At 30.6% G+C, this 26,154-nt stretch overlaps 1 protein-coding gene across 1 annotated transcript; it reads left to right on the top strand.

Moving 5' to 3' along the window:
• The first annotated feature begins 1,262 nt into the window (after positions 1-1,262).
• On the top strand, positions 1,263-23,990 carry LOC142324582 (very long chain fatty acid elongase 7-like). Its single transcript, XM_075365428.1, has 8 exons — positions 1,263-1,467; positions 5,157-5,214; positions 9,882-10,072; positions 11,812-11,898; positions 18,251-18,307; positions 19,669-19,774; positions 22,022-22,158; positions 23,746-23,990. Exons 2-8 carry the CDS (start codon positions 5,166-5,168, stop codon positions 23,932-23,934), a joined length of 816 nt encoding a protein of 271 aa, XP_075221543.1. The 5' UTR covers positions 1,263-1,467; positions 5,157-5,165; the 3' UTR covers positions 23,935-23,990.
• The last annotated feature ends 2,164 nt before the right edge of the window (positions 23,991-26,154 follow it).

Here is a 26,154-nt window from a genome sequence, read left to right as displayed (position 1 = left end):
CGATTTGCTGTCATGATTTAAAATAATTTAGGAGTTACGCGAAAATTTGTATTATTTCAGTTTTATCTATTCCTGTAGGTTATTTATAATTTCTGAAGAAAAAATTAAGGTTAAGTCACGATAAAGTTAAAGCAAAACTATTTAAACATTGTTTATTTGTAAAGAGCTTGGCTTCCAGCTTAATTAATTTGCAATTATATATTGTACAATCTGATGAAAATTTATCAACATAAAATGAGGAATTAATAAACAGGTGTAGAGTATATGAAGAATACGCGTTAATCAAGCAAAATCAAACCATGTGACATTCACGATGAGGAGAGGTGGCTGTCTACAGTTCCATTTTGATGGCGTTGTAAATCCGCAAACTGGGAGTGTGAGGTTTCTAGGTCTATACCTTGACCGACGATTAGCATGGAAATTTCATATAAGGTAGAAGAGAAGGCAACTCGAAATAAAGCTCAAGGAAATGTTATGGTTGTTGGGCAAACGTTCTCAAACGGTTTTTCTAATAAGCTGCTGGTACACTAAACAATTCTAAAACCGATCTGGACCTATGGGATCCAACTATGGGGTACTGCGAGCAAATACAATGTCGAAATCGTACAGTTTATTTTGTTGGTATAAAAATAAACTCGTAAATCATGGATTGCAAAAAAAACGGTGAAATACATGAATATTTGTAAGGTTTACTATACGTCTGGGGCAAATAAATTTCAGTTCAAAGTACGAATTGAGACTTAACAATCAAGTGAATCTCTTAGCTGAGAATCTCGTAGACCACGAGATGACGTTAGAAGATAAAAATGAATACACGTTCTGGATCATAGTTCTAGATTTTTATTTTGAAATTTATTGCATATTTTCTTTCTCTTCTCATTGTTTCATAGTTTTTCTCACTATTTATGACTTCGATTATTTTTCTTTCTTTTTTTTTTACTGTTAGGTAAAGAATATTGTTCATAATTATTCAGTGTACTTGCTTCTTGCAACAAAAGTTCTTTGTAATACTTTCCTTTGTGTAATTTTTGAGGAGTTTCGATGGGAACTCCTTATCATTTGATTGCGAGTGAGATCCAATTTACTCAAAGTTAATATAAGAGCAATTATATTGACTTTGAAACTGGAACAAATATTCACATCGCATTATAATCTTATATATTACATTAGTATTATCGGTAAATGTAAAACAGGTTTTGTTAAACAAGGCAAGGTTATTAAACTGCTTTATCAATTACACATTGTCGATTAATTCTTATACATCATTTTACTTAAAGGTAATGCAAACGGGAATACAGTTTTCATATTGTTACTTGCTCTTCACTTGAGAAACACTATGATTGAATAATTGTTTTGTATTTAGTGGCAGAGAAAGTATCAGGGAGTGATTAAATTATTGAACTACCGTAGTACTATAAATTTAAAAAAAATATTACTTAATAAAATAGTAATAGTTATTTAAATAAGGTATGTATGACTATTTGTCAATATTAATTTATTATAACTAATTTGTTATATACTTAATTATAATTTGTAAATTTACTAGTATGCTGATGTATGAAGTGTTAAGATATTTTTTTCTTATATTTATTATTTTTAATTTACGATTAAATTTACTCCTTTATTTATACCAATCACAATTAAGATGATAGTTCGTATAGATATTAACCTGACCATCGACAGATAAATGCAGGTAGTAAGTTATATGTTTAATGCGTTTTGTTCTAAAATAAATATATAGAATTAAATACTTGTAAATAATTTGTTTTAAATCACATTATATACGTAAAGTAATTTTATTGAATTCGGTTAACCATGGATTAACATTTAAAAATAAATAAAGTATAAAGTAAAAAATTGTCATATATTATCAGCCAACAACAGTTACATAATGGTAGTTGAACTTTTTACCGCAAAATAAACCCGTACATAAATTCGGCATCCAAAACTTTTCAGATAAAACGAAGAAACCTCCATTATTAAAAAATCCGATTTTGAATGAAAAAAAAAATGAAATACTTTTAAAAATATGTAATTTTTAAAAATATCCAATGACATAAAATTAAAGTACGTGCAGTAATGTAATTAACAAGCATCTGAAATATTGATACGATTTTCCACCATAACAAATCTATAAATCGGCTTTGTTGTCTCATGTTGTTAGCATTATTATATAATTTTATTTTTGGAATTGTTTTTTTTTTTTTAAAACATGTGTATGTATTAAATGCGTATTCTATTTAGATTACATTTTTTTTGTTATAGCAAAGTAAATCTATAAGTTAATATTGTATTATACATACCTCGAATTATTTTCTTTCTATATCTTTGCGATCGGAGCAAACTAAAGCAAATTAGTCCCTTATCTTGATTTGTACAGTTTATAAGTCTTCCGCATTGACGAGGTCTGAAAAACAAATTTAAAAAAATTAAATAAGATAATAATAAAGTATAATCATCGTTTAAATTTCAGGTAAATTATATTTTAAAATAATCAAATTCGATTCTAAGTTAAAATAGTTTTATTTGTTTGGCATTGAATAGATACCAATAAAACCCCTACCGTTTTATTCTTTATTTTTCGTCACAAATAAATCATAAAAATTCATAAATAATCTTGGTTTAATCTCTACATGACAGAAATATTAATACAAAAAATAAATTATTAATCGTTCGAATATTATTATTATATGTTATAAGGCTGTTATTACTTTATATAAACTTATACTGAAATCTCTTTAATTTTCTAAATTAAACCCTTTTTACACTATTTACTTTAATTAATTTTTATTTACTTTTACCTTACTTTCTTACGTCAACTTAATTAATTAGGATTTTGTTACCTAATGATATAAGTACATTTTTCATTGTGTTGTACTGTGTGACTAACTTGTATTCAAATTGTATTAATACGGGAAACACAATGATAAGACTGATATCTTACCGAGACCAATTTATTAAACACGTAATGAAACATAACTAATGAAAACACATAAATAAATATAACGATAAGTTATTTTTTTATTATTTTTTTTCTGAATTTTTATGGGCATCGACGGCTAAGGTCATTAGCCCTCGTCACAATCTTTAAAAGAAACTATCACCATCTGGATCGTCATATGTAAGGGTGTAAAGGGCCCTTACATTTTATTTAAAAGTACAAACTACACAAAACATTTAAGGCATAAAGACAAGGACAATCACAAACACTTATGGGGTGTAAAGGGCCCCAATATTAAAATTTGAGATAGGTTCCCAAAAGACCATTAAATTAAAATTAAAATTAAAAATGATCCTACCATATCTTTCTTTCTTTCTTCTACGAGTCTCATTTATAGTTTGTTTAAGCACCCTCGGGGGGACCAGAACCGCCGTTGAGCAGTATATCAGTCGCGCCAGGGTGCCGTGGCAGTTGAATCCTTCTTATAAACAGGCTATAGGCATGCACAGCGTACACCCACAGCCTCGCGCCCTCAATCCACTCTTGAGGGTCCCCCATGCCATCATCGGACACACCCCGACTCACTGCTCTTGAATGCAGGTGAGCCAAAATGGCCTAGGTAAGAGGGCTACCTCCCGTCACTATACGTGCCACGTTTCAAGACTCCCTTATGTATATATGCATACATTTAAAATTAAAATTAAACTTATCAATACCATTTTTTCTTTATATATATATATAAACTACCGCTTAGAGTTTCTTTTGTCACAGCTTTAAAATTTCATTTTTATAGACTTTTAAGAAGTCCACTGGCGTGTAAAAATGCAACTATATTTTCTTCATTTCCATTATCCAGATCACAGTAATATTATTTCTAAAACGGAACCTCTTTCTGAGGTCCTCATATATGGTACACTCTTCTATAAGATGCTTGATTGTCAGTGTTTTATTATAAACACCGCACATTGGTCTCACTTCGCCAGTTAACAAATATAAATTTGTTAATCGCGTATGACCGATTCTAAGTCTGGTCACCGCTACTTGTTCACAGCGAGTCAACTTATAGTCGCTTTTCCATTTATAAGGAGAAGATTTTACTGTGTTTAATTTTGTTATGTAATCTCCTCCATTCAGCATTCCACTTGTTTTTTACTATGTTTGTTAGACGGTTTTTAACATCTGCCACTCTTACAGGAAATGCATCCAAATCATCGCAGACTGTTGCCTTTCTGGCAGCTTCGTCTGCGATTTCATTACCTGTAATACCAGCATGCCCCGGAGTCTATACAAATACGCAACAAAGTTACTATTATTATTGTTATTACTATTATGACGAGTATTATATGTTATTAAAACTATATTATACAATTTAAAAGTCACTGTTTCATCTAATAATTAATATTGATTTATAATTATTCATTTTTAATGTTAATTTGTCTAATACTGCTCATATATCTGTTAAATATGAAAAAAATAAATGTATAATCAAAATGGCTCATCATTTATTTACACAGTAAATTAATTTAATTTTCGGTGAAAACTGATAATTTAATTTATTAAATGAATTATTATTTAATAACGATAATAACTGCAATCTTTTATTTATTAAAAATAAATCGATCAAAAATAACATATAAAATAAATAGAATAATCAGTTTACTATTTGCGAGAATATCTGATGTGGACACTACACGACTTCCTTGTACGCCTATTAAATTATATATACACATTTTTTTTAAATGAGAAATACATAAAACTTTATTTCATTAATAACTTCTGATATTTTTTTTTTTATTTTTGTAAATTATTTATTGTAAAAATATTTTACAATCAGAAATTAATAATTATTAATAAATCAGTATATTTAAATAAAAAGTCAAAAAAAGGAGAAATCGGATTTGAACCGATGTGTTCCCCTTATAAGATCCAAATATTTCTTTAATTGAAGTTTTATTTGGCTATAACTGTGAAACCAATGAAAATATATACAACTTATGATACATCGTTGAAAAGCTCTCATTGAGAGCTTATTACTGCAGGAAAAGTTCTAAATCTAGTATACACGTTTTTTCCTTATATTGAACATAAGAATTGTAATGTAAAATAACCTACAACTTTTAAAAGAGATAAAGAAACTTATATTTGTACCAGAAAGTTTATAAAAACAAGATTAACTGGTGGTGATTTATGAATAACGTTTCTAATATTTGTTTAGGTATACAAAATGGGATTTGAAACATTACCTATAATAGACAATACAAGAGCAGCTGAAGGTAAGTACTTTATAGGATAACTTTTTTTCTTGTAACTATAAGAATGAAAAATATCACATTTTATGTATCTGTTAACCAGATTTAGAAAAACAACTTTATATAATTTTTATTTAAAGGATGTAAAATGTATATTCAATTTGTTTCAGTTTAACGTGAACCACTATATTTATTTTGTATTTTTTTTTTTTTAATAGTAATTTCTTAAATTATTTTTCTATATACCTTTTACAAAATATATTTTCAACGCAAAATTATATTTTGGTCAACTTCCCTTTACATTAGATTAGAATAACGGAATGATATATTTTAAAATTAAAATAGTATACACAAGAATGTATCTGGTCTTTCTTTATCGGTACATAACTTAATGTACATAGTTAAATTAAAGATCTAAAATAAATATTAGTTACACTATATTTATCTTAAATTTAATGTCCTGTGAATTTTTTGCTCTTGAGTTCAGAGTTTTACTTACTATCGAATATTTTACGCCCTGGCTTACTCGATTTCGGAAACATTGTTATCTGTGATACCTTCTACTCAGATGGATAATAAGTCGTGTGAAGAATGCCATTAAACAAGTACTTATGTATAACATAAGTACTTACATGGTAACATAATCAGCATTTTGTGCGTAACTTAATCGAAACCCGGTTACTTCTTTAAATTGTGTTCGTTTTTTGATATCATTCAAAATTTCTATCGATGAAAAAATGTTTGTAAGAAGAGACAGAGGAATCGGGTTATTTAAGTACACAAATATTTTTTTTTTATAATTTCCTCCTTATGTTGTTTGGCTGAAAGAATTTTACTTAGGTGCAAAGCAAATAGTCAGCTTTTTGGTCGTCAATTCTAGCCCACAATTCATTTTGATTTCTTTTCTTTATCACCAACGTGCTAACCGTAAGGAAAACAGCTAAATGGTGAAATGTACAATGGTGATAATTGTTCTTAAAATAGATGTAAAAAAATTTCCCGAAGTGATAAAAGAGCCAAAATATCCGAGATTTTTGTTGTATTTGTAGGCCAGTGTGTGGGTTGCAAACCAAAAAAAACGCTTGGGTGCATTTTTATAACACATCCCTTTAAGGCTCTCCCTCGAGCTGTTTATCAGTCAAGAACCCCAGTACATGTGCTTAGCGTTTCAGTCACATCCCGCGATAAAACGAAAATCTAGTGTTTCTAAAAATTGAAAAAAACAAGTCTTTTGAGATGAATGTGATGAGAACAGTAAAATCGCATACAACGTAATAGATCCAAGCCGATCCAAGAATTCAACTAAAGTCGCTTGTATGTGATTGGTATTCTATGCCGGTTTCATTGTACTATTTAGAAGAACTGCAATACCACCTTCCACCTGGATGATTGGTGGTGTACACGGAATAACCGCGAAACAAAGACTAAAATAATTTCTGTCATTAAAGTCGGTGTCTGAAACACGATAACGTCTGATAAGTCAAAAAAGAAATAAATTTACAATTTTTTCGCCCATTCACAAAAACATTGATGTTCCAAGTTATGTTCACAGAAATTCAGCCATTAGCAAATTCTAATAATTACTTTATTTAGCAGGCCAACCAGATTGCTGATTTGTTTAATTAGATACTCAATATTTTTTACGAGTAACTTATCAATTTTATAATCGGTCGCCTAAAGAATTACGAACTAATGTAGAATTGAATGGCTAACAGTAACGTGTCAGGAAACTTCCAAAAATTGCGCATCTGAAATACAATATTAATAATATGTATCACTTATCATGACATAAACGAAGCAATTCGTCAATAAAAACAGAGATAACAGATAATAGAGGTAACAGATAACTAATAAAGTCAAATGAAGCAGATAATAATAATAATAATAATAAAGTCACGAAAAATTAAAATTAACCAAGTAAAGTCACAAATATTAGTCAGATAAAGACAGGTTATAACAGCATGGATTCTAAAAGATTAAATTATACTTAACATAATACCCACAACATAATCACGGATTACATACTTCAGTGATCATCCACGCCTTCAAAGATCAGAGAGGTTGAGTAAACGCAGACTCCGCAATAGTTTTACTTCCTAACCACTGTCAAGTAAATTCAACGCCAGCTGATTTGCATGCTTGTCAGATTTTGATATGTAGTACCAATTCTGATGTGTAGTTTCTCCGTATCTCCTCAGAATACACGACAGCCCATGATACCCGTGCAACTCGTCGTTTCTAGCGAACTATGCAGCTCCTGATACCATCATAAGAATCTTGTTCTAAAACCGTTGGATGATTTCGATGTTACTATTACTAGTTATCCTCCATACTTGTGCACAATATTCCCATACTAGTTTCAGGAAAACCTTATTCAGCAAGAATGTATTCATCAGAACAAATGAGGCCATGTACCAAGATGCTAGTGTATTCGTACAAGTTTAAATTACGTACCTCAAGTCGGCCCTTGTTACAACTGTCTCCAACAGCTCACACAGTTTCATTATTTCCGTGATACCGTATTAAAATGTGGGATGTGGTTCACATCCTTACTTTATCTCTCTCTCTCTTGAATTGGCTCAGCGGTCTTGTCCGTGGAAGATGTTCGAACTGTATGGAAAGTGGCGATCCGTTATCAGGAGACTGAGAAATAGCATGTAACTCCCTAAACTCCCTAGGCGTACGCAACGTCGGCACAACTTGCCTGGTATGATGTGCGTTTGGGATTTTATCGCTTCTCATTCCCCTTCGCTACCCGAGACGTTGATAATATCGTCAACAAGTAGGTCACTGATTAACTTGCGACGTATCCATCCGGGGATCCTGTTCAAAGTACTGATGGGGCTTCGCTTCCTGTTGTTGCTTTGAGAGAGGATGTTAGCAAGCGCGTTTCCATTGTAGTCCCGAATAGCAACCAACTACCCCATAATAGCTCTAAAAAATAGAAAATAGGTTAACCGACTGCCCATTTTCCCAGTCAATAACTACTTACTACAATTGGAGACAAATACAAAGAAAAGGTTGTCCGTACCACCCTAATTGTAGACAGCCTAAAACTCTCACTTTTATTTGAGTACCAATTTAAAAAAAATAAATAAAAAAATAATGGCATTAATAAACTTGTTTAAATTTTCATTAGTATCAGAGCCATTTTAGTCTTCATGCTCTACAGCAACTGCATAAAATCAAGTAACATTACTGGAATGGCTGTCCAAATTCCTAAATGTTGCTTGCCACAATGAAGGGGAATTATTAAAATTTAAATCAAGAGATGGGTTCTGTTTAATTTTTGAACGTCAGGAAGAGCATTTTGCAGTTTAATGCATCTTTAGTTTTTTGTTTCCTTTCGAGAATCTCTAGATTTTACATCCTTGGTAATTTGCAGGATCGTCCGAAAGGTATAGGGTACAATTGCTGGTGTACTATCCTTTTCGACAGTCTATAGTTCTACGGTCATCCGCGCATTTTACACAACTTTATATTGTAAAATTGCGAAATTGTACCACTATGTACCGTATAGCCGCATACTTCTTTAAGTGTGCCCATATGGTTTACAACCCATGTACTGTACGATTCCAGGTGACCTAGGCGTCTCTAAATTAACACCGCAGTTGGCTATATACTTAAGTTGAATAATTCCTTGTTAAGAAAATCATGCTTTAAATTAATAAAATCAACGGCAATGGATCTTTTTTTCTCTCGATGGTGTACATTAACGTACTCAAAATTTTGTGGTCGTGAATCTAAATTTCTACCTAAATTATTTCGATAAGTGCGATTTGATAAACATTAATAAACCCGATATAATGTTCTTAAATCAGAGAGAAGAAGTTTGCCGTTTTTAAGATAGGATGGCAAAACATGAAATATGCAGTTTTATAGGAGAATATAAAAAACGTTGGCAAACGATTTAAAATTTATTTAACTTTTAAATTACATTCATTCATAAATTATTACAATAATCTCTTCTAAACACAGTCTTTAATAAGAAATATTTATGCTGAGTTTCATTGCATTTTTACCCAAATTTTCTAATATATTTTGCTACTTTACTGACTTTTTTGTGAGAGGGAAATTTTGAAGGTAGTAAAGTATGATACAACTTTTTATGTTATTCCTATTTTTTTTATAATAAAATATCAGAAAATCTTATGCATTTTATTTCGAAAAATTATAACATAAAATTTTTTTAAACAAAAAGAAAGGTGCACGCATGATTACAAAAAAAAGCCTGGGCAAAATAAAAACCTTAATGTTAGTAATATTCAAACGATTTATTGGAAATATTATAATTAAATAGTAGTTTACAACAGTATTTCTATTATCACTTTTTTTTTAATAATAAAATCATTTTAACAAAAACAAACTCCAGAAATTCAGTATCAAAATAGAAAAACATTCTATTTACAATAAGCATCGTATTTAAAAAAATTAAAAATAATTTTAATAAAAGGTTTTGAACAATTCTATATTAAAATAGGAATTATTGCTTTTTAAAATAGATCAAAGTAGGTAGAAATAAAATTTCGCTGCCGACAATAACTCACCAAGTTATCTATCAGACCTTAAAGCCATACAGGAGAATCTGCTAAAAATTTTATATCATTTGCGTATATTATTTGCTCTTTTTCCTACTACCATAAATTTTCGCCAAAAACCTTGTAATTTTATTCTGTATTTATCTTTTTCAGATACTGATCTGAATAAATGGATTTTAACTTCGACACCAATTCCAGTTTCCATAATCCTAGGTTTATACCTACTTTTTGTATTAAAAATAGGGCCAAAATTTATGGAAAAAAGACAACCTTATAATCTCAAAGGAATTATGATGGCATATAATTTATATCAAGTCCTTTATAACGGGATTCTAGTTACAATGGTAAGTTAATATTTTTAAATTTAATTTCAGCAAAACGAATTTTTATTACAAATAAGATAGTTTAATTTTTAAAAAAATATTCTTATAATTCCTTTCATTTGCTTAATGCCGAAAGATGTTTTATTTATTCGGAAATTAAAAATTCAAAAGACTAGTTTCATTATAAAGAAGAAACAGAGGTAAAATCTGATAGACAATCTACAGACAGTCGATTGAATGTGTAACTAATATAATAAAAGTGAGCTCGCTCACATACAAACAAACTTGCGCGCAAGCACAATTAATTACCAGAAAATAACATCTAAATTATAATTTTTAAATCAACACTGTGAAAAATTACTTTATTTACAAAGTAAGATAATAATATTATATTATATATTAATATTCATTTCACATAAATGTTTTATTTAAATAATTACATGAAATGTAATTAAATAAATATACGTTCCAGTTGGTATAAATCACAATTAAGAATTGTATCGGTAAATAAATGTAAGATTTCCAAGAGTTTTTTTTACTTCTCAACTTATGAGATATCCCGAATAAAAAAATGAGTTTAATTCATTATTTAGAAATTCTAGCTGAATAGATAAAGCAATGAATGATATAGAATAGAATTTTTTATATGTAAATGAATATATATTTGATTTTATAGCTGAGTTGAGGTGTAAATTATTATTATTAAACTTTGAATGGTAACTTAAGGAAAATAAGATTATTAATTAAGGGTGGAGTAGTTCAAACGTTAAGTTACATAAGGGTTTTTTAAAATTTGAATAACAAGTTAGATTAGTGTGAAAGTATTTTAGTAGGCTATACATAAAAATGGTGTTGATAAAAAAGAATGTATATATCCCTTCCTTGTTTATGGCCCATTAATCATAAAATCACAAATTCGGTTGAAAATAAAAAGACATCTATTTAAAAAAAAAACAAAACATTCTTAAACATCTAGTAAAAATTGTAAATTAAAACATTTTCTTATTTTATTTCAGTCTATTGAGAATAAACTTCATTTCAATACTTTAAATATATTTGGAATTACTAGGTTTGGAATATTTTTTAGCATTATCACAGTAAAGAAATTTTTATAGATCGAGTGTTTTAAATCATATTGTGGGTGGGACAGGGTTAAGATTTTACAAATTTTACATTTTAAAAAATGATAGAAAGTTGTAGTTGTTAATTAGATGAAAAAGAAATACGTAAATAAAAAATAAAAAAAAAATAAATAAAATTCAACAAATAATATTTTTGATTAAAGAGGAGTCGTGAAATTATCTGGAAAGTTTGGCAATACGGCAAATATGTTTGTAAAAACGGCGGAAGTGATTTCTATATTTTTTTATTTTAATATTTAATTTTTATTTTTGTTATCTCTTTTGCCCTCTTTTACGCGAAGATTACAGGAGATGAGATTGTTAAATCACAGGAAAAAGTGTGTCAAAATATACTAAAAGTTGAGTTAAAACAGCAAAATTATATAATATAATGGGAGCATAACTAATTGAAGAAATAAATTTATTAAAAAAGCTATATTAATTAAATAAATAATATATATACGCGTGTATATATATATATATATGTGTGTGTGTGTGTGTGTGTGTGTGTGTGTGCACGCGCGCGCGTGTGATATTTATCCTAGTGATGTACTTCCTTAATTTATATACATAAGTTATTCGTAGCTATTATTATAAAATTGTGAAATACATTAAAACTAATTGTCTCCTAATTTTCAGTTTTTGATCAATACAGAAGCACAAAAGTATCTGATTAAGCACACCTGCAAACCAGTGCCTTATACGGAAAATCCATTCAATAATGAAGTAAGTATTTTGTTATGTTTTTTAAAAAGTAAATACTTATTACTTTCTCCAATATTATTATTATTATTAATATTATAAATTATTCCAGTACTATCAGTTAATAGAAATTTAGTTAAACTATCGGAACATGCGAGCAGTTTACTTGACAATTTCACAAGTCATATAAACTCACTGTACATTTTTAGATAATTTTTTATTGACGTTTTACAATTTATAAAACCTTCATTTGGAAGAAAACAGATTTTGATTTTTCTACCTATTTTAACGCGGACAAAATCTTACTGGCAACCGTGGTAAACTTTCTCAAAGCGCAAATACTGTAATACGACCTGGGAACTTTTCACTAGTAGACAATAGTCTGGTCGTCAGAGTAAATGAAATAAATAAAGAGAAATTTTATAAAAAGAAAGCATGTCATTTTCGGCAAGAAAAAATGTTTTACTTGAGTGATATCTATTAATTAATTGATTAACCTTATGAGAATAAAATAAGTGTTGCATTTCCAAATGAAAAGTATTCTTTATAAAATTTATAGAGTAAATTTAAAAAATAAAATAATTTATTTTTCTTTGAGTATATAAATTTCGGTTAATCAATTGGGAAGAATTTGATACATTTATACAAGTTATGTCTGATAATATCTTTATTAGTAATCGTATTTTTTTTAATTTTTAAACTTACGATAATAATAATAATAATAATTCAATTTATTTTTAAAATTCATACCTAATTTTATGTTTTTAAATGTATGATTAAAATAATATTTTTTTTTTTTTTAGTTTTGAGGTGGAAATGCATTTACGTACGAATTGTCGGGCTCCCACTGGGGATCTATCCAACCGTCATCAGCAGACTACCGACTAAAACCACCCCCCTTTATAGCAGGACTCGACCCGGAACTGCTTAACACAATACCTCAGTCCAAGTCCTCCTATCCTAGCCTGAGAAGACCGCTACTAATTTTCACGACTATCCAGGTCGGCCTTTTTGGTCCTGAGAATGTGGTCAACTGTTTAGGTCACGAGTATCATCACAACCGCATTGTGGGGGCTCAATGCTCCGAGATCAGCCTCTAGTGTCTCTCGATCTCCCGCCCACCGAGCACATTTGTAAATGGTGTGCTCGGGGGTCTCGGGGTAATAGAGGCAGTCGGAGGACAGTGCTTTCTGTATGACATGGAGATAAACGCAAATGTACCCGTGACCCGTTAAAAACCGGGTCACTTATTATTCCACCTCTCCATGCCACCGCTCTATCGACGGTATGACCAGGGGAAAGTCCTTACAGTCCATCGTCGTTTGGTCTTGTGGTTCCAGGTCTCTTCACATGCGAGAAACGTGAAAATCCATTCCTCCTTGGCGATGGTCTCCCGTTCTTCGACTTCCCGTCGCATTCTGTAGGCCGCCTAGCGCTCCCTTGCCAAAAGAGCAATGTGTATGACGCCGGCGACCACCAGTACGGCAGGCTCGGAAAACGTCTGATACGCGGACGTGACATGAAAGGCCGCGTTGCGTTGCGCCTGCGAGAGCCGCTTCCGGTTTCTTTCGAATTTTACTTCTGGACTCACACTTCCGCCTCGTATAACAGAACAGAATGAACTGTGGGCATCAGCAGTCACCGTCTGCTGGCCTTCGGTCCGCCAAAATTTGTCAGGAGCCGGCTGAGAACGGTTATGTTTCTCGCAGCTTTGTCAGCGGCTTTTCGAAGCTGTTCAGCAACCTTGAACTACCGGTCAACCATCATACGATTACTCTGTTGTCGGCTTGGACTTGACAATCTTGTCCCGACCCGCAGGAGTATCGACTCAAAGTTGTCGATACATTCCCTCGTTAGAACCGCGATCTCTATTTTGCTGAGGGCTAGAGACAACCATAGGTGTCCAATAATAATAATAATATCACACTTAATTACACTTAGTGATGCGAGGGAAGCAGTTAAGCATGTTCAGAATTGGAAGTCGCCAGGATCAGATAAAGTGTATAACTTTTGGCTAAAAAAGTTTGATGTAGCGCACCCAATATTAGCAGAGGCATATAATGATATAATTGAACGTCCAGAGAATACGCGTAAGTGGTTAACAGAGGGGATAACATTCCTTTGCCTAAAAATAATAACACGAAAGAACTAGCTCAATATAGACCCATAACATGCCTTTAGACATATGAGTTATTGACAGTAATTATTGCCAGCAAAATATACAAGCACCTGGAAACCAACAAAGTCCTCCATTTGGAGCAGAAGGGATATGCAAAAGCCACGAGAGGGAGCAAGGAACAAATAATCATAGATACGGTAACAACACAACAAGCCCGATACACTAAAATAAATTTGTGGATGGCCTATATAGATTATAAAAACGCATTCGATAGTGTGAAACGCATTCGATTTATAGGTGGGTTGGTAAAGCAATGTCCTTATGTGAGTTCAGCATTTTTTGTTTCTTTAATTTGTTTATGTGGATTTCCCTTGCAAAAAAATTGCAAAAACTGGATTAATTATGGGTCCTGGATCCAGGACCCATAAATGTAAGTAGAGGAAGATTTCAAGGGGACGCCCTGAGCCCGCTCTAGTTCTGTATGGCTATCAATCCGCTCTCAAGCATGCTAAAGGAGTCAAAGTACGGTTAAAATAATAAAATCGCGAGCAGAAGATTACAAACTGACACGCCTATTCTATATGGACGATTTAAGGATTTATGGAGGGACTGAACATCAGCTGCAGCAACTGCTCAAACTTATCGAAATTTTCAGCGAAGACATTAAAATGGAGCTACGAATAAGTAAATGTAAGATAAACCCCATTGTGAAGGGAAAGTTCCACCAGGCGCAGAATTACGACCAGCAGGCCTAGGGTAGCATAGAAGCAATGAAAGAAGAGGACGTGTACAAGTACCTAGGATGCGATCAAACGATAAAATTGGAGCACAAAGACATTAAGGATAAACTTAAGAAAACGTATGAAAAGAGATTAAAATTAATTTTAAAATCGGAACTTAATAGGGGAAATAAAGTGAAGTCAGTGAATATATACGTTTGCGTTAGCTACAATAAAATACAGTGAAGCAGAGTTAGACGAGTTGAACAGACTCGCTAGAAAAATATTCTACCAAGAAAAGTCCCACCACATCCACTCGTCAAAAGAAAGATTCACGCTCCCGAGAAAGGAAGGTGAAAGAGGAGTACTCGATATTAAAAATCTATGCTACGGCCAGAACGAAAACTTAAGGGATTACTTCCATAGCAGGCAACACTCCTTTTATCAAGCCATCGTAGCGGCAGACCAAAACTATACGCTATTAAACCTAGCCTAATAGGACTAATAGCATAGAATACAAGGAAGAGAGCAATGAAGATAAAATTCTAGATTGGGGATGAAAAGAGTTGCATGGGAGATATAGGCACCGTCTAGAGCAGGAAGGAGTCGACAAATCAGCTTCAAATAATCGGCTTGTCCAGGGAAAGTTACATTCTGAGACCGAAGAGTTTATATGTAACATACAGGATCAAGTGGTAGCAACAAGAAATTGCAAGAGAGTTATTCTTAAAGAAAGTGTCAATAACAAATACAGGCTGTGAATGCAACACAATGATAGACCATATTATCACTGGTTGTTCGATTCTAGCTCTGACGGAGTACACCAGGAGGCACAACAACGTGGCAAAAATTCTACGCATAGAACTCTGCGATAGATACAAGTTAGAGTTTCAAAAAGGGCCCTACTATACTTTTGATCCAGCCTCCTTTTTGGAGAAAAACAGTGCAAAAAATTTCTGGAACCAGGGAATTGTAACAGCAAAACCCATCGACTGTAATAAGCCCAGATATTGTAGTAGTTTATAAAATGGAAAAAGTAACTTACCTAATAGACGTAGCCATTCCATCAAGTAACAACATCAACACTAAACGCAATACAGAACTTGCTTTTGAAATTAAAGAAATGTGGAATCAAAATGAAGTTTATATAATCCCGATAATTATAACTGCGGAGGGAATAATACCAGCTAATTTTCCCAACAACAACAAACTGAAGATCCAGTGGAAGACCCACGCACTAATGCAAAGGAGCGTGATAATTGAAACCTGTCATGTTGCCCGGAAGGCACTTAGTCAACAATAGCAAGCCTAATCTCGTTGGTATAAATTACTCCGAGTTTAAGAAATGTCACTGGCAAAAGTAAAGTCTGTGAAAATGTGGGATAATAATAATAATAATAATAAACATAATAATAATAATTTTGTTCATTTTTTTAAATTTGTATCTCATTTTCTCTACTTTTTATTGCTAAAATTATATAAAGTTATCACACACAAGTATTACGCTAGGATTTAATATGAAAAATTTATTATTGTCTCTCTCAGTATCCTTCCTTCTCGTAGGAAAAGAAAGAAAAGAAAAACGATCAAATAATTACACATATAAGTCAAAAAGGTAATTTGATGAACAGTCCACGAGAAATAAGAAGTACTAAAATCTAAAAATATGGGAATAATGCATGGTATATTTTTGTGGTCTTCAAAATTAATGACAACCTTTTTATAAATTTTTTTTTTTTTAAACAAAAGTTACAATATTGTAGTTCGTGCACGACCATAAATTCTCATATTTAATGTACAGTTATTTCACGACTCACGTAAACAAAATATATTTATAACATAAAATTTATTGCATACGGTTTAAAAAAAAGTTATTTAATTAATGAAATTCTACAAAAACTAACAAAAAATAAAAATTATCCAATAATTTTGGATAATTCTCATTTTATTATTGGATAAACGAATTTTAGTTTCTTTAAACTAATAAAAAATACCAAATTCTATTTTTATTTAATTTTGCCTACTTCTGTGACAGTGTTCTCATTATTAATCTAAATGAATATCCTCAATTCAGATCATCTTCAGGTCTACCATTTTTCAAGTGTAATAAAACATTCAATCCTTACTAACACGCTTAATCGTGTTAATAACTGCTGTTTATATGAATTTTTTCATATTAATTCCTAGCGTGTGGAAACAAGAAACGAATTTTAAAAATAAATAAAATTATGTTATTAAAATCATAAATATTAAAATAAAAAATCTACAAAAATAAAAAATTTACCAATAAAGAAATTATCAGTCATAATTTGTATAAATGTTCCAAATTCTTCCCATCCTATAAGTACTGAAATTTATTTTACTTAATAAAAAAAATTTGTTTTATTTTATGCTTTATAAATTTAATAGAGCATATTTTTAATTTGCAAATGCAACACTTATTCTATTCTCTTAAGGTTAATTAATTAATTAATAGGTATTTCTTGAATAAAACGTTTTTCTGGCTTATATAGACGTTTTTTTTTGTTTTTTTTTAATTTCGCTAAAGTAAGCGACCAAAGCGCTTGAATTCGTTATATCAGCGCTTCGGACTTATGAATTATTTATCCATAAAAAAAAGAAATAACCACATATGTTTTAGTGAAACCTTTTCAGTCACTATTCATATGTTTTACATTATGCTCTTGTTCACACTGATTTACCATTTCAAATTAAAAAATTTAGTTTAATAAATAATTTTTAAATTTTAACATATTATTAAGATTTCTCAAACCGTTAAAAAAAAATAAATAAAAACTTTTTGTTCTTTATATAAAATGTTAATGCACATAAAAATCATGTTGAATAAAATTCAACCACCTGCATCATTTGTTTCTTTACAATCCATTTTTGAAATTATATTATTGTAAAAAAAGAAGGAAATTCAATAAGAGAAAAAAATCAGGCGTATACGGGCATTTTAAATAACATCCTTTTTTATGTCATTTCCAAAATCTACACTAATCTCCATGGTGGAGTGGTAGAGTCCTCTACCTTTAAACCGGAGGTTCTGAATTCAAATCCGGTTCCGGTATGGCATTTTTTATATGCTACGAAAATCCGTTCATTATTATCATGCCAATTAATAAACGAAATACGCAAGAGTTTACTATTTCTGAACTGTCCTCCACTAAATCAACGAACATTCAGTATGTCAAGGAAAAATTATTTCGCCAAGGGAAAATATTGTAGATATTTTCTTCTTAAAATTTTTTTGAGCTTCTGTTGCTTCCAATAAAATATTAAAAATGAAAATTTAATTGAAACTATATTTTTTTAAATTAAAGCATTTGTTTTTTAACCACGATTAAACAAGCCATTTGAAAACGTTTAATTTTGTATATTTATAAAACACGACAATGGATAACATAATTACTACAGATGTTTATTTAAACGTTTAAAAATCAGAGGCGTTTCATTCCCTCGTATTATTTATAAAACAATATAATGATCGATGAATTAATGGTTTTTTAACATTATTTCTAATTTTTGTTTTCAGTTTTACTTAGCATCGTGGGCGTATCTTTTATCAAAAATCGTTGATTTACTTGACACGGTAAGATATTTATAATACAATAATTTTTCAGGCATGCCAAAACTGAATAATTTTATGTCATTTTTCTTAGCTAGTTAAATTTTAACAATATCATTATAATTTTTTGTTTTGTATTAAAACACAGTAAAAATGTTTTTGTCAATAGTTAGCTTTAAATAAAATCGGTTTCTAGACTTTCGTGCATTTTTCTGCCACTTCAGGTTTTGCTATTTATCATTTTCTATGCAGGGGCTTCATTCTATCCAAGAGATGTCATATTCTTTTTGTTCTGAGGAGATAAAAGTCATTGAAACTTTGATAACTTACAAAAGTAGGATCCCCTGACTGAAATGAACAAATATACATTTGGTGATGATATCGATATTTACTCTTACGATTAACAGAAGGAAAGTGTTAAAAAGAAAGATACATTCACTTACATGGAAAATTCAAAGAGAGCGAATCAGTAAATATTACTGTCAATGAACCAGGGTCTCACTGGATTGAGGGATGGATCCTAGATAAAAGAAAGCGGAAGAGATTCTTCGATATATATATATATATATATATATATATATATATATATATATATATATATCATTATAGTTGCTGTAAGTTGATGACGAGGATAAAAAACAAAAACTTGAAACAGAATAGAATGAAATGAGTATGATACCTACGTTGTTGAGACTAGTTTGCAAATGGATTGTTGGTGTATCACAATACACCACAAATATCTTACCAAGAAATTATGAATTAGCCAATGACAAACGAGACATATAATACGTTGTAAGGAGAAACCTGACTCATTTAAAATAGAGTAAATAACCACAGTATTTGTAAATATAGCTTAAAGGTAAGTAAATAATATGCTTCTATATAAATAATTTTATCAGTTTGTTCGAGTTTAGTAGCATGTTAAGATTTCAACATATTTATTTTGAAGAAAAAATAAATGAGATGTAACCAAACTAAAAAAGTAGAAATAATAAAAAGTTGTTTGTGCTTAAGTTAAATATTTTTCGGAACATACTTATTAAAGAAATAATAAATAAAGGCTAATTAACGTAACAAGAAAATTGTGAAATTAAAGCAGTGGTATTTTTTTATCACTTAAATATGTGAATATTACAGATTTTATGAGCGGCGTTCCCGTTATTTGATAAAATAGAAAATATTAGTCTTAAATTAATTTTATAGAAAAGATATATTACTATAGATTAGCTCAACGAGATATATAATATGCTTTATAAGAAGTTTTGATAAATTTAACTTATTATATAAAATAAAATAAAGTAAAGGTTATTTTAACTAAATAAATATTGTTATTTCATTCCAATGTTAGAAATAACGTAAATATATATTTTTTAAATTATTTACAGGTCTTTATGGTGCTTAAAAAGAAGAATTCCCATATAACATTCTTGCACGTGTACCATCATACAGCTATGGTATCTGCAACCTGGGTCTGCATCAAATATATTAGAGGTTTGTGGAAAAAAATGTACTAGATCTATTATCCAGGATTACCTTCTGTTTACTAAGCGATCTAAAAATATTGACTTGCGGTACAAACAGAGGTCAGACAAACATGAAAATTATGTGGCAGTAAATCTGTTGGACAACAGCAATGACATCAGGTGACTAAAATGTTTCCACGTGCTGGATCTGAGTAAACCTGTAACCAGAGAAGTGACCTTGAAAAGAAACTTGGGGTGGGAAAAAATGACACTGTCACGGTGTAGTAAACGTTACTTTGATAGTCTATGAATTACAGCTATTTCTATTCACCGAAAAATATTTGTTTTATTTTTGGTGTTGTTTTCATATATTGAAAATGGTATTGATGACATTGTTTTTAGTTTTATTCTTTTATTTTTTCTTTATTTGATTTATTTCTAATGCTATTTTATGTATTGAACTTTAATTGGACCACCTATACAAGTAATTTTCTTATATGTAAGGTATTAAACCTTTGTATGTTTTAATGAGAGATTTCGTCGGGGATCTCTTTTCACGTAAATATATATATATATATATAAATGTTTATATATTTGCTGATATAGCACCAGTAAGAATTAGAAATGCTATATGAATAAGAAATATTTACGAATGTATTATATACCACTGATATTATCCTACATTATTTTTTCTACTTAATTCATAAGTTTAGATTCTACCAAGTTGCAAACGTTAAAGGGAAATAGTGATTTATGTAAAGCTCACTGAAATTGAAGCCAAACTACCCTAAAAAAATCATTATTCTATTAAATAATAAAGTTAAAATTTAAAAGTCACTTGAAAAATACATATTTCTAAAATTCGGCAAAAAATATTGTTTGGTAAATGATCTACACGAAGGCTTTTGTTTATGTGCCCAGCATAAACCACTAATAAAAAAATATTTTTCAGCTTTTATTTCACAACGATCTTAAGACTCCCATTAACCATAGCAATAAAATAAATTGAAGAATGTTACATAATCTAATGAAACATTTTTAAAGATACAATTATTATTCTTTTAAATTAATATCAAAGGAGTTTTTTTTTAGTAAAATACTTTATAAAATCTGAATAGAGATTTATTTAATATTTAATTCCTACATTATTAATATGTCGTCACTTTAATAATAATCATTAAAAAAATTACAGGTTGGGGTTTAAAATGATTTAATAGCATGATTATTTAAAAGTCAATAAATCCGCTAATTTAAAAAGAATAGTAACGTTAAATAAAATGAAGTTTATGAAAAAAAAAAGGTAAATTTTGGAAACACCGCACCAAAGAGATTCACTACATGATTAAAAGTTAAAACATGTCGTTTTTTAAAGACCCGTACTCAAATCTGAAGATTAAATAACCAGTAATCTTCTCCTGATTTTTATCTCAGGATTCAAAACTTTGCAAAACACAAAAATAATAAATGAAAAATCTTTTTTATTATTTTTTAGATCTCTTACTAACATAATTTCTTAATGTATCATGATTAATATGTTGTTATGTATTAGCATGCTTTTTTTTGTCTTTTTTTTGTCTTCAGTCATTTGACTGGTTTGATGAAGCTCTCCAAGATTCCCTATCTAGTGCTAGTCGTTTCATTTCAGTATACCCTCTACATCCTACATCCCTAACAATTTGTTTTACATATTCCAAACGTGGCCTGCCTACATAATTTTTTCCTTCTACCTGTCCTTCCAATATTAAAGCGACCATTCCAGGATGCCTAGTATGTGGCCTATAAGTCTGTCTCTTCTTTTAACTATATTTTTCCAAATGCTTCTTTCTTCATCTATTTGCCGCAATACCTCTTCATTTGTCACTTTATCCACCCATCTGATTTTTAACATTCTCCTATAGCATCGCATTTCAAAAGCTTCTAATCTTTTCTTCTCAGATACTCCGATTATCTAAGTTTCACTTCCATATAAAGCGACCCTCCAAACATACACTTACATATATTTATGCATACATTAGCATGCATAAATTATTTATAAATTTGGTGCAAATATATACTCTAATACAGAATGCTATAAGTGATTTCAATGTAATGTAAAAAGTTTTCATTAAAACCATACTGGATGAAAATACTATATTTTGTTTGTCTAATTAGGAAAAGAAAAATTATTCAATGAAAGTTGTAATAATTTCACCTTAGTCGTTAAATAATATTTACGTGTAATTGTATATATAATAAACTTGATACAATAAGGTATAACAAAATAATTTGTTTACAGCTGAGCAAGGAGTTGTTCCTTGTACGATAAACTGTGCTGTCCATGTTATTATGTACGCCTATTACTTCCTAGCAGCTCTAGGACCTGAAGTACAAAAATATCTATGGTGGAAACGTTATTTGACTAACATACAGATCGTAAGTTTTTAAAAGAAAAATTAGAATGATAAGATTAATGGTTATTTCAATTATTATGTTGTTATAAAGTTCATTTATTAGTTCAGGGACGCAAGGCTGTTGGGTAAATCATACTAAATCTAAAAGTTAAGTATTACATAACATCTCAAATACCAATTACGTTACACTTTCAATATTAATATGGTCGGTAAAACGTGTAAATTAACTCTGAAAAAAATATTCAGAATGTATGTACATATTGAATTGAAATTAAATTTCATTTCAAAATGTTCATTTCATTTTCATTTATTTCACAGCTAAAATATTGGCTTCCTCAACCATTCTATTTAGACTTCAGAGGTCAGGTACAAGGATCAGTTACATGGATTTGTTGATGTTAAATCTTGGGTTCCTCAGGCTGTTTTGGGAACAGTCCTGCACTCAATTTTCATTCGGACCTTCCGCCTCCGAGCTATGAAACCATCGCCTCATTTGCTGATGACTGCAGCGATCCTGGCTGTTGATGAAGACACTTATATGGCCTCGGGGAAGCTTCAATTGATGATAGACTTGATCGGCGAGTGAGTAACAAAATGGATGATAAAAATAAATCCAATAGTGTCACGTTTGCGTTAAGGAGTGGTGACTGTACCCGGGTCAACCTAGACGGCGTTTCCATCTCCCATTTTCACAAATACGGTACCTTGGATTCAACTTTGATCATCTCTTGACATTAAAAAACCAAGTGAAATAGAAGAGAAAAATATCAGGTTTAAGGAGTTTTTTTAAGCAAGAATTCACATTTTTCGCTTTTCAACAAATTTTTAAGATACAAGGTCATTCTGAAACCCATTTGGCACAATATACAGAAATGGGGCACGACAAGGAAGAGCAACATTAAGGTTATCCAGTAACACCTAATCAGAATAAGTTGGAGAAAATCATTACAGAGGCGCCGCGGTTTGCATGGAACGAAGAAATTCATAACTATTTGGAAGCGATTTGGTTCAAATTACAAACAACAGCTAGGCAAACATGTGGTCTGTCTTTCACTGAATCTCCTAGACAACTGGGAGGTTACCAGCGATTCTAACGCCTTCACGTGCTGCACTTAGGGGAATGTGAGTGACTCTTGGGCTGAGTCGATATCCAGTGTGATGAGCATTTTCTCCATGCCTGATGAAGGGCCTAAATTCCTTTCATAAGAAAATTAGTTTATTGTTTTTTTTCTTTTCATCTGTCCTTTAATATTATTTTTTTTTTGTTTTACAAACTTTTACAAAGTGAATCTGTTCAAATGAACTTACATAATTGAAGTTTTTTTTTAATATTTTTGTCGCATTTGAACTACTGACTTACTTATTGGGGATTCATTCAAAACCCCTCATCAAGCGCTTACTGTAATTTTATTTACTCATAGTTCCGACTTGGATGCGATTGTAAATGAATTATAACGAAAAAAATTGAATTTCATTAAAATTAAAAACTGAATCAAATTAAACCTAATTACTAAAATGTTCTCAAAAATAGAAGAAATTTTGTATTACTTTTGTACGTAATTTACATCAATAAAGGTAAATTAATTCATATTATTTTTTTCATTTGCAGGCTCAGTTCCTCATTGTTATGGCATATCTAGGATTGTTATACCTTAACAAGTGTGAAGTATCGCAAGTATATAATGTTTTTTGGATTTGTAACGTTTTTGTTATACTTTGTTTGTTCCTGAACTTTTACATCAAAACTTATTTAAAATCTAGCAGAATAATAAAAATAGAAATTAAAAAAACGGACTGAACGTATTAAAAAAAAAAATAAAGAAAATAAAAATTTGTTTAATTACTATTTTTTATTGGGCGTATTTTTATTAATAGAAAAAGTATAATTGATTATTTTATGAAATACCAAATTTACAATAATTGTTAACTATTAATAAGAAATAAATAAATAGTTAATTTTTTTTTTTTTTCTTCAGTCATTTGACTGGTTTGATGCAGCTCTCCAAGATTCCCTATCTAGTACTAGTCGTTTCATTTCAGTATACATCCTACATCCCCAACAATTTGTTTTACATACTCCAAACGTGGCCTGCCTACACAATTTTTCCCTTCTACCTGTCCTTCCAATATTAAAGCGACTATTCCAGGATGCCTTAGTATGTGGCCTATAAGTCTGTCTCTTCTTTTAACTATATTTTTCCGAATGCTACATTCTTCATCTATTTGCCGCAATACCTCTTCATTTGTCACTTTATCCACCCATCTGATTTTTAACATTCTCCTATAGCACCGCATTTCAAAAGCTTCTAATCTTTTCTTCTCACATACTCCGATTGTCCAAGTTTCACTTCCATATAAAGCGACACTCCAAACATATACTTTCAAAAATCTTTTCCTGACATTTAAATTAATTTTTTATGTAAACAACTTATATTTCTTACTGAAGGCTCGTTTAGCTTGTGCTATTCGGCATTTTATATCGCTCCTGCTTCGTCCATCTTTAGTAATTTTACTTCCCAAATAACAAAATTCTTCTACCTCCATAAACTTTTCTCCTCCTATTTTCACATTCAGCGGTCCATCTTTGTTATTTCTACTACATTTCATTACTTGTGTTTTGTTCTTGTTTATTTTCACGCGATAGTTCTTGCGTAGGACTTCATCTATGCCGTTCATTGTTTCTTCTAAATCCTTTTTATTCTCGGCTAGAATTAGTATATCATCGGCAAATCGTAGCATCTTTATCTTTTCACCTTGTACTGTTACTCCGAATCTAAATTGTTCTTTAACGTCATTAACTGCTAGTTCCATGTAAAGATTAAAAAGTAACGGAGATAGGGAACATCCTTGTCGGACTCCCTTTCTTATTACGGCTTCTTTCTTATGTTCTTCAATTTTTACTGTTGCTGTTTGGTTCATGTACATTTTAGCAATTGAACTTCTATCTCTGTATTTGAATCCTAATTTTTTTAAAATGCTGAACAATTTATTCCAGTCTACGTTATCGAATGCCTTTTCTAGGTATATAAACGCCAAGTATGTTGATTTGTTTTTCTTTAATCTTCCTTCTACTATTAATCTGAGGCCTAAAATTGCTTCCCTTGTCCCTATACTTTTCCTGAAACCAAATTGGTCTTCTCCTAACACTTCTTCCACTCTCCTCTCAATTCTTCTGTATAAAATTCTAGTTAATATTTTTGATGCATGACTAGTTAGACTAATTGTTCTGTATCCTTCACATTTATCTGCCCCTGATTTCTTTGGTATCATGACTATAATACTTTTTTTGAAGTCTGACGGAAATTCCTCTTTTTCATAAATATTACACACCAGTTTGTATAATCTATCAATCGCTTCCTCACCTGCACTGCGCAGTAATTCTACAGGTATTCCGTCTATTCCAGGAGCCTTCCTGCCTTTTAAATCTTTTAATGCCCTCTTAAATTCAGTATTGTTTCTCCCATTTCATCCTCCTCAACTTCCTCTTCTTCCTCTATAACACCATTTTCTAATTAATTTCCTCCGTATAACTCTTCATTATATTCCACCCATCTATCGACTTTACCTTTTGTACTATATATCAGTTTACCGTTTTTGTTTAACACATTATTAGATTTTAATTTATGTACCCCAAAATTTTCCTTATCTTTCCTGTATGCTCCGTCTATTTTACCAATGTTCATTTCTCTTTCCACTTTTGAACACTTTTCTTTAATCCACTCTTCTTTCGCCAGTTTGCACTTCCTGTTTATAGCATTTCTTAATTGCCGATAGTTCCTTTTACTTTCTTCATCACTAGTATTCTTATATTTTCTACGTTCATCCATCAGCTGCAATATATCGTCTGAAACCCAAGGTTTTCTACCAGTTCTCTTTATCCCGCCTAAGTTTGCTTCTGCTGATTTAAGAATTTCCTTTTTAACATTCTCCCATTCTTCTTCTACATTTTCTACCTTATCTTTTTTACTCAGACCTCTTGCGATGTCCTCCTCAAAAATCTTCTTTACCTCCTCTCCCT

The sequence above is a fragment of the Lycorma delicatula genome, chromosome 5, assembly GCF_047948215.1.
Source record: "Lycorma delicatula isolate Av1 chromosome 5, ASM4794821v1, whole genome shotgun sequence".
Taxonomy (NCBI): domain Eukaryota; kingdom Metazoa; phylum Arthropoda; class Insecta; order Hemiptera; family Fulgoridae; genus Lycorma; species Lycorma delicatula.
Note: the sequence above shows the minus strand (reverse complement) of the source record. Positions and strands in the feature narration are given on the sequence as shown.

Coding starts and splice junctions, on each gene's coding strand:
- LOC142324582 (XM_075365428.1), top strand. CDS start 5,166: ATGGGATTTGAAACATTACCTATAATAGACAATACAAGAGCAGCTGAA. Junction 10,073..11,811: donor ACGGGATTCTAGTTACAATG/GTAAGTTAATAT, acceptor CCTAATTTTCAG/TTTTTGATCAATACAGAAGC. Junction 18,308..19,668: donor TCGTTGATTTACTTGACACG/GTAAGATATTTA, acceptor AATTATTTACAG/GTCTTTATGGTGCTTAAAAA.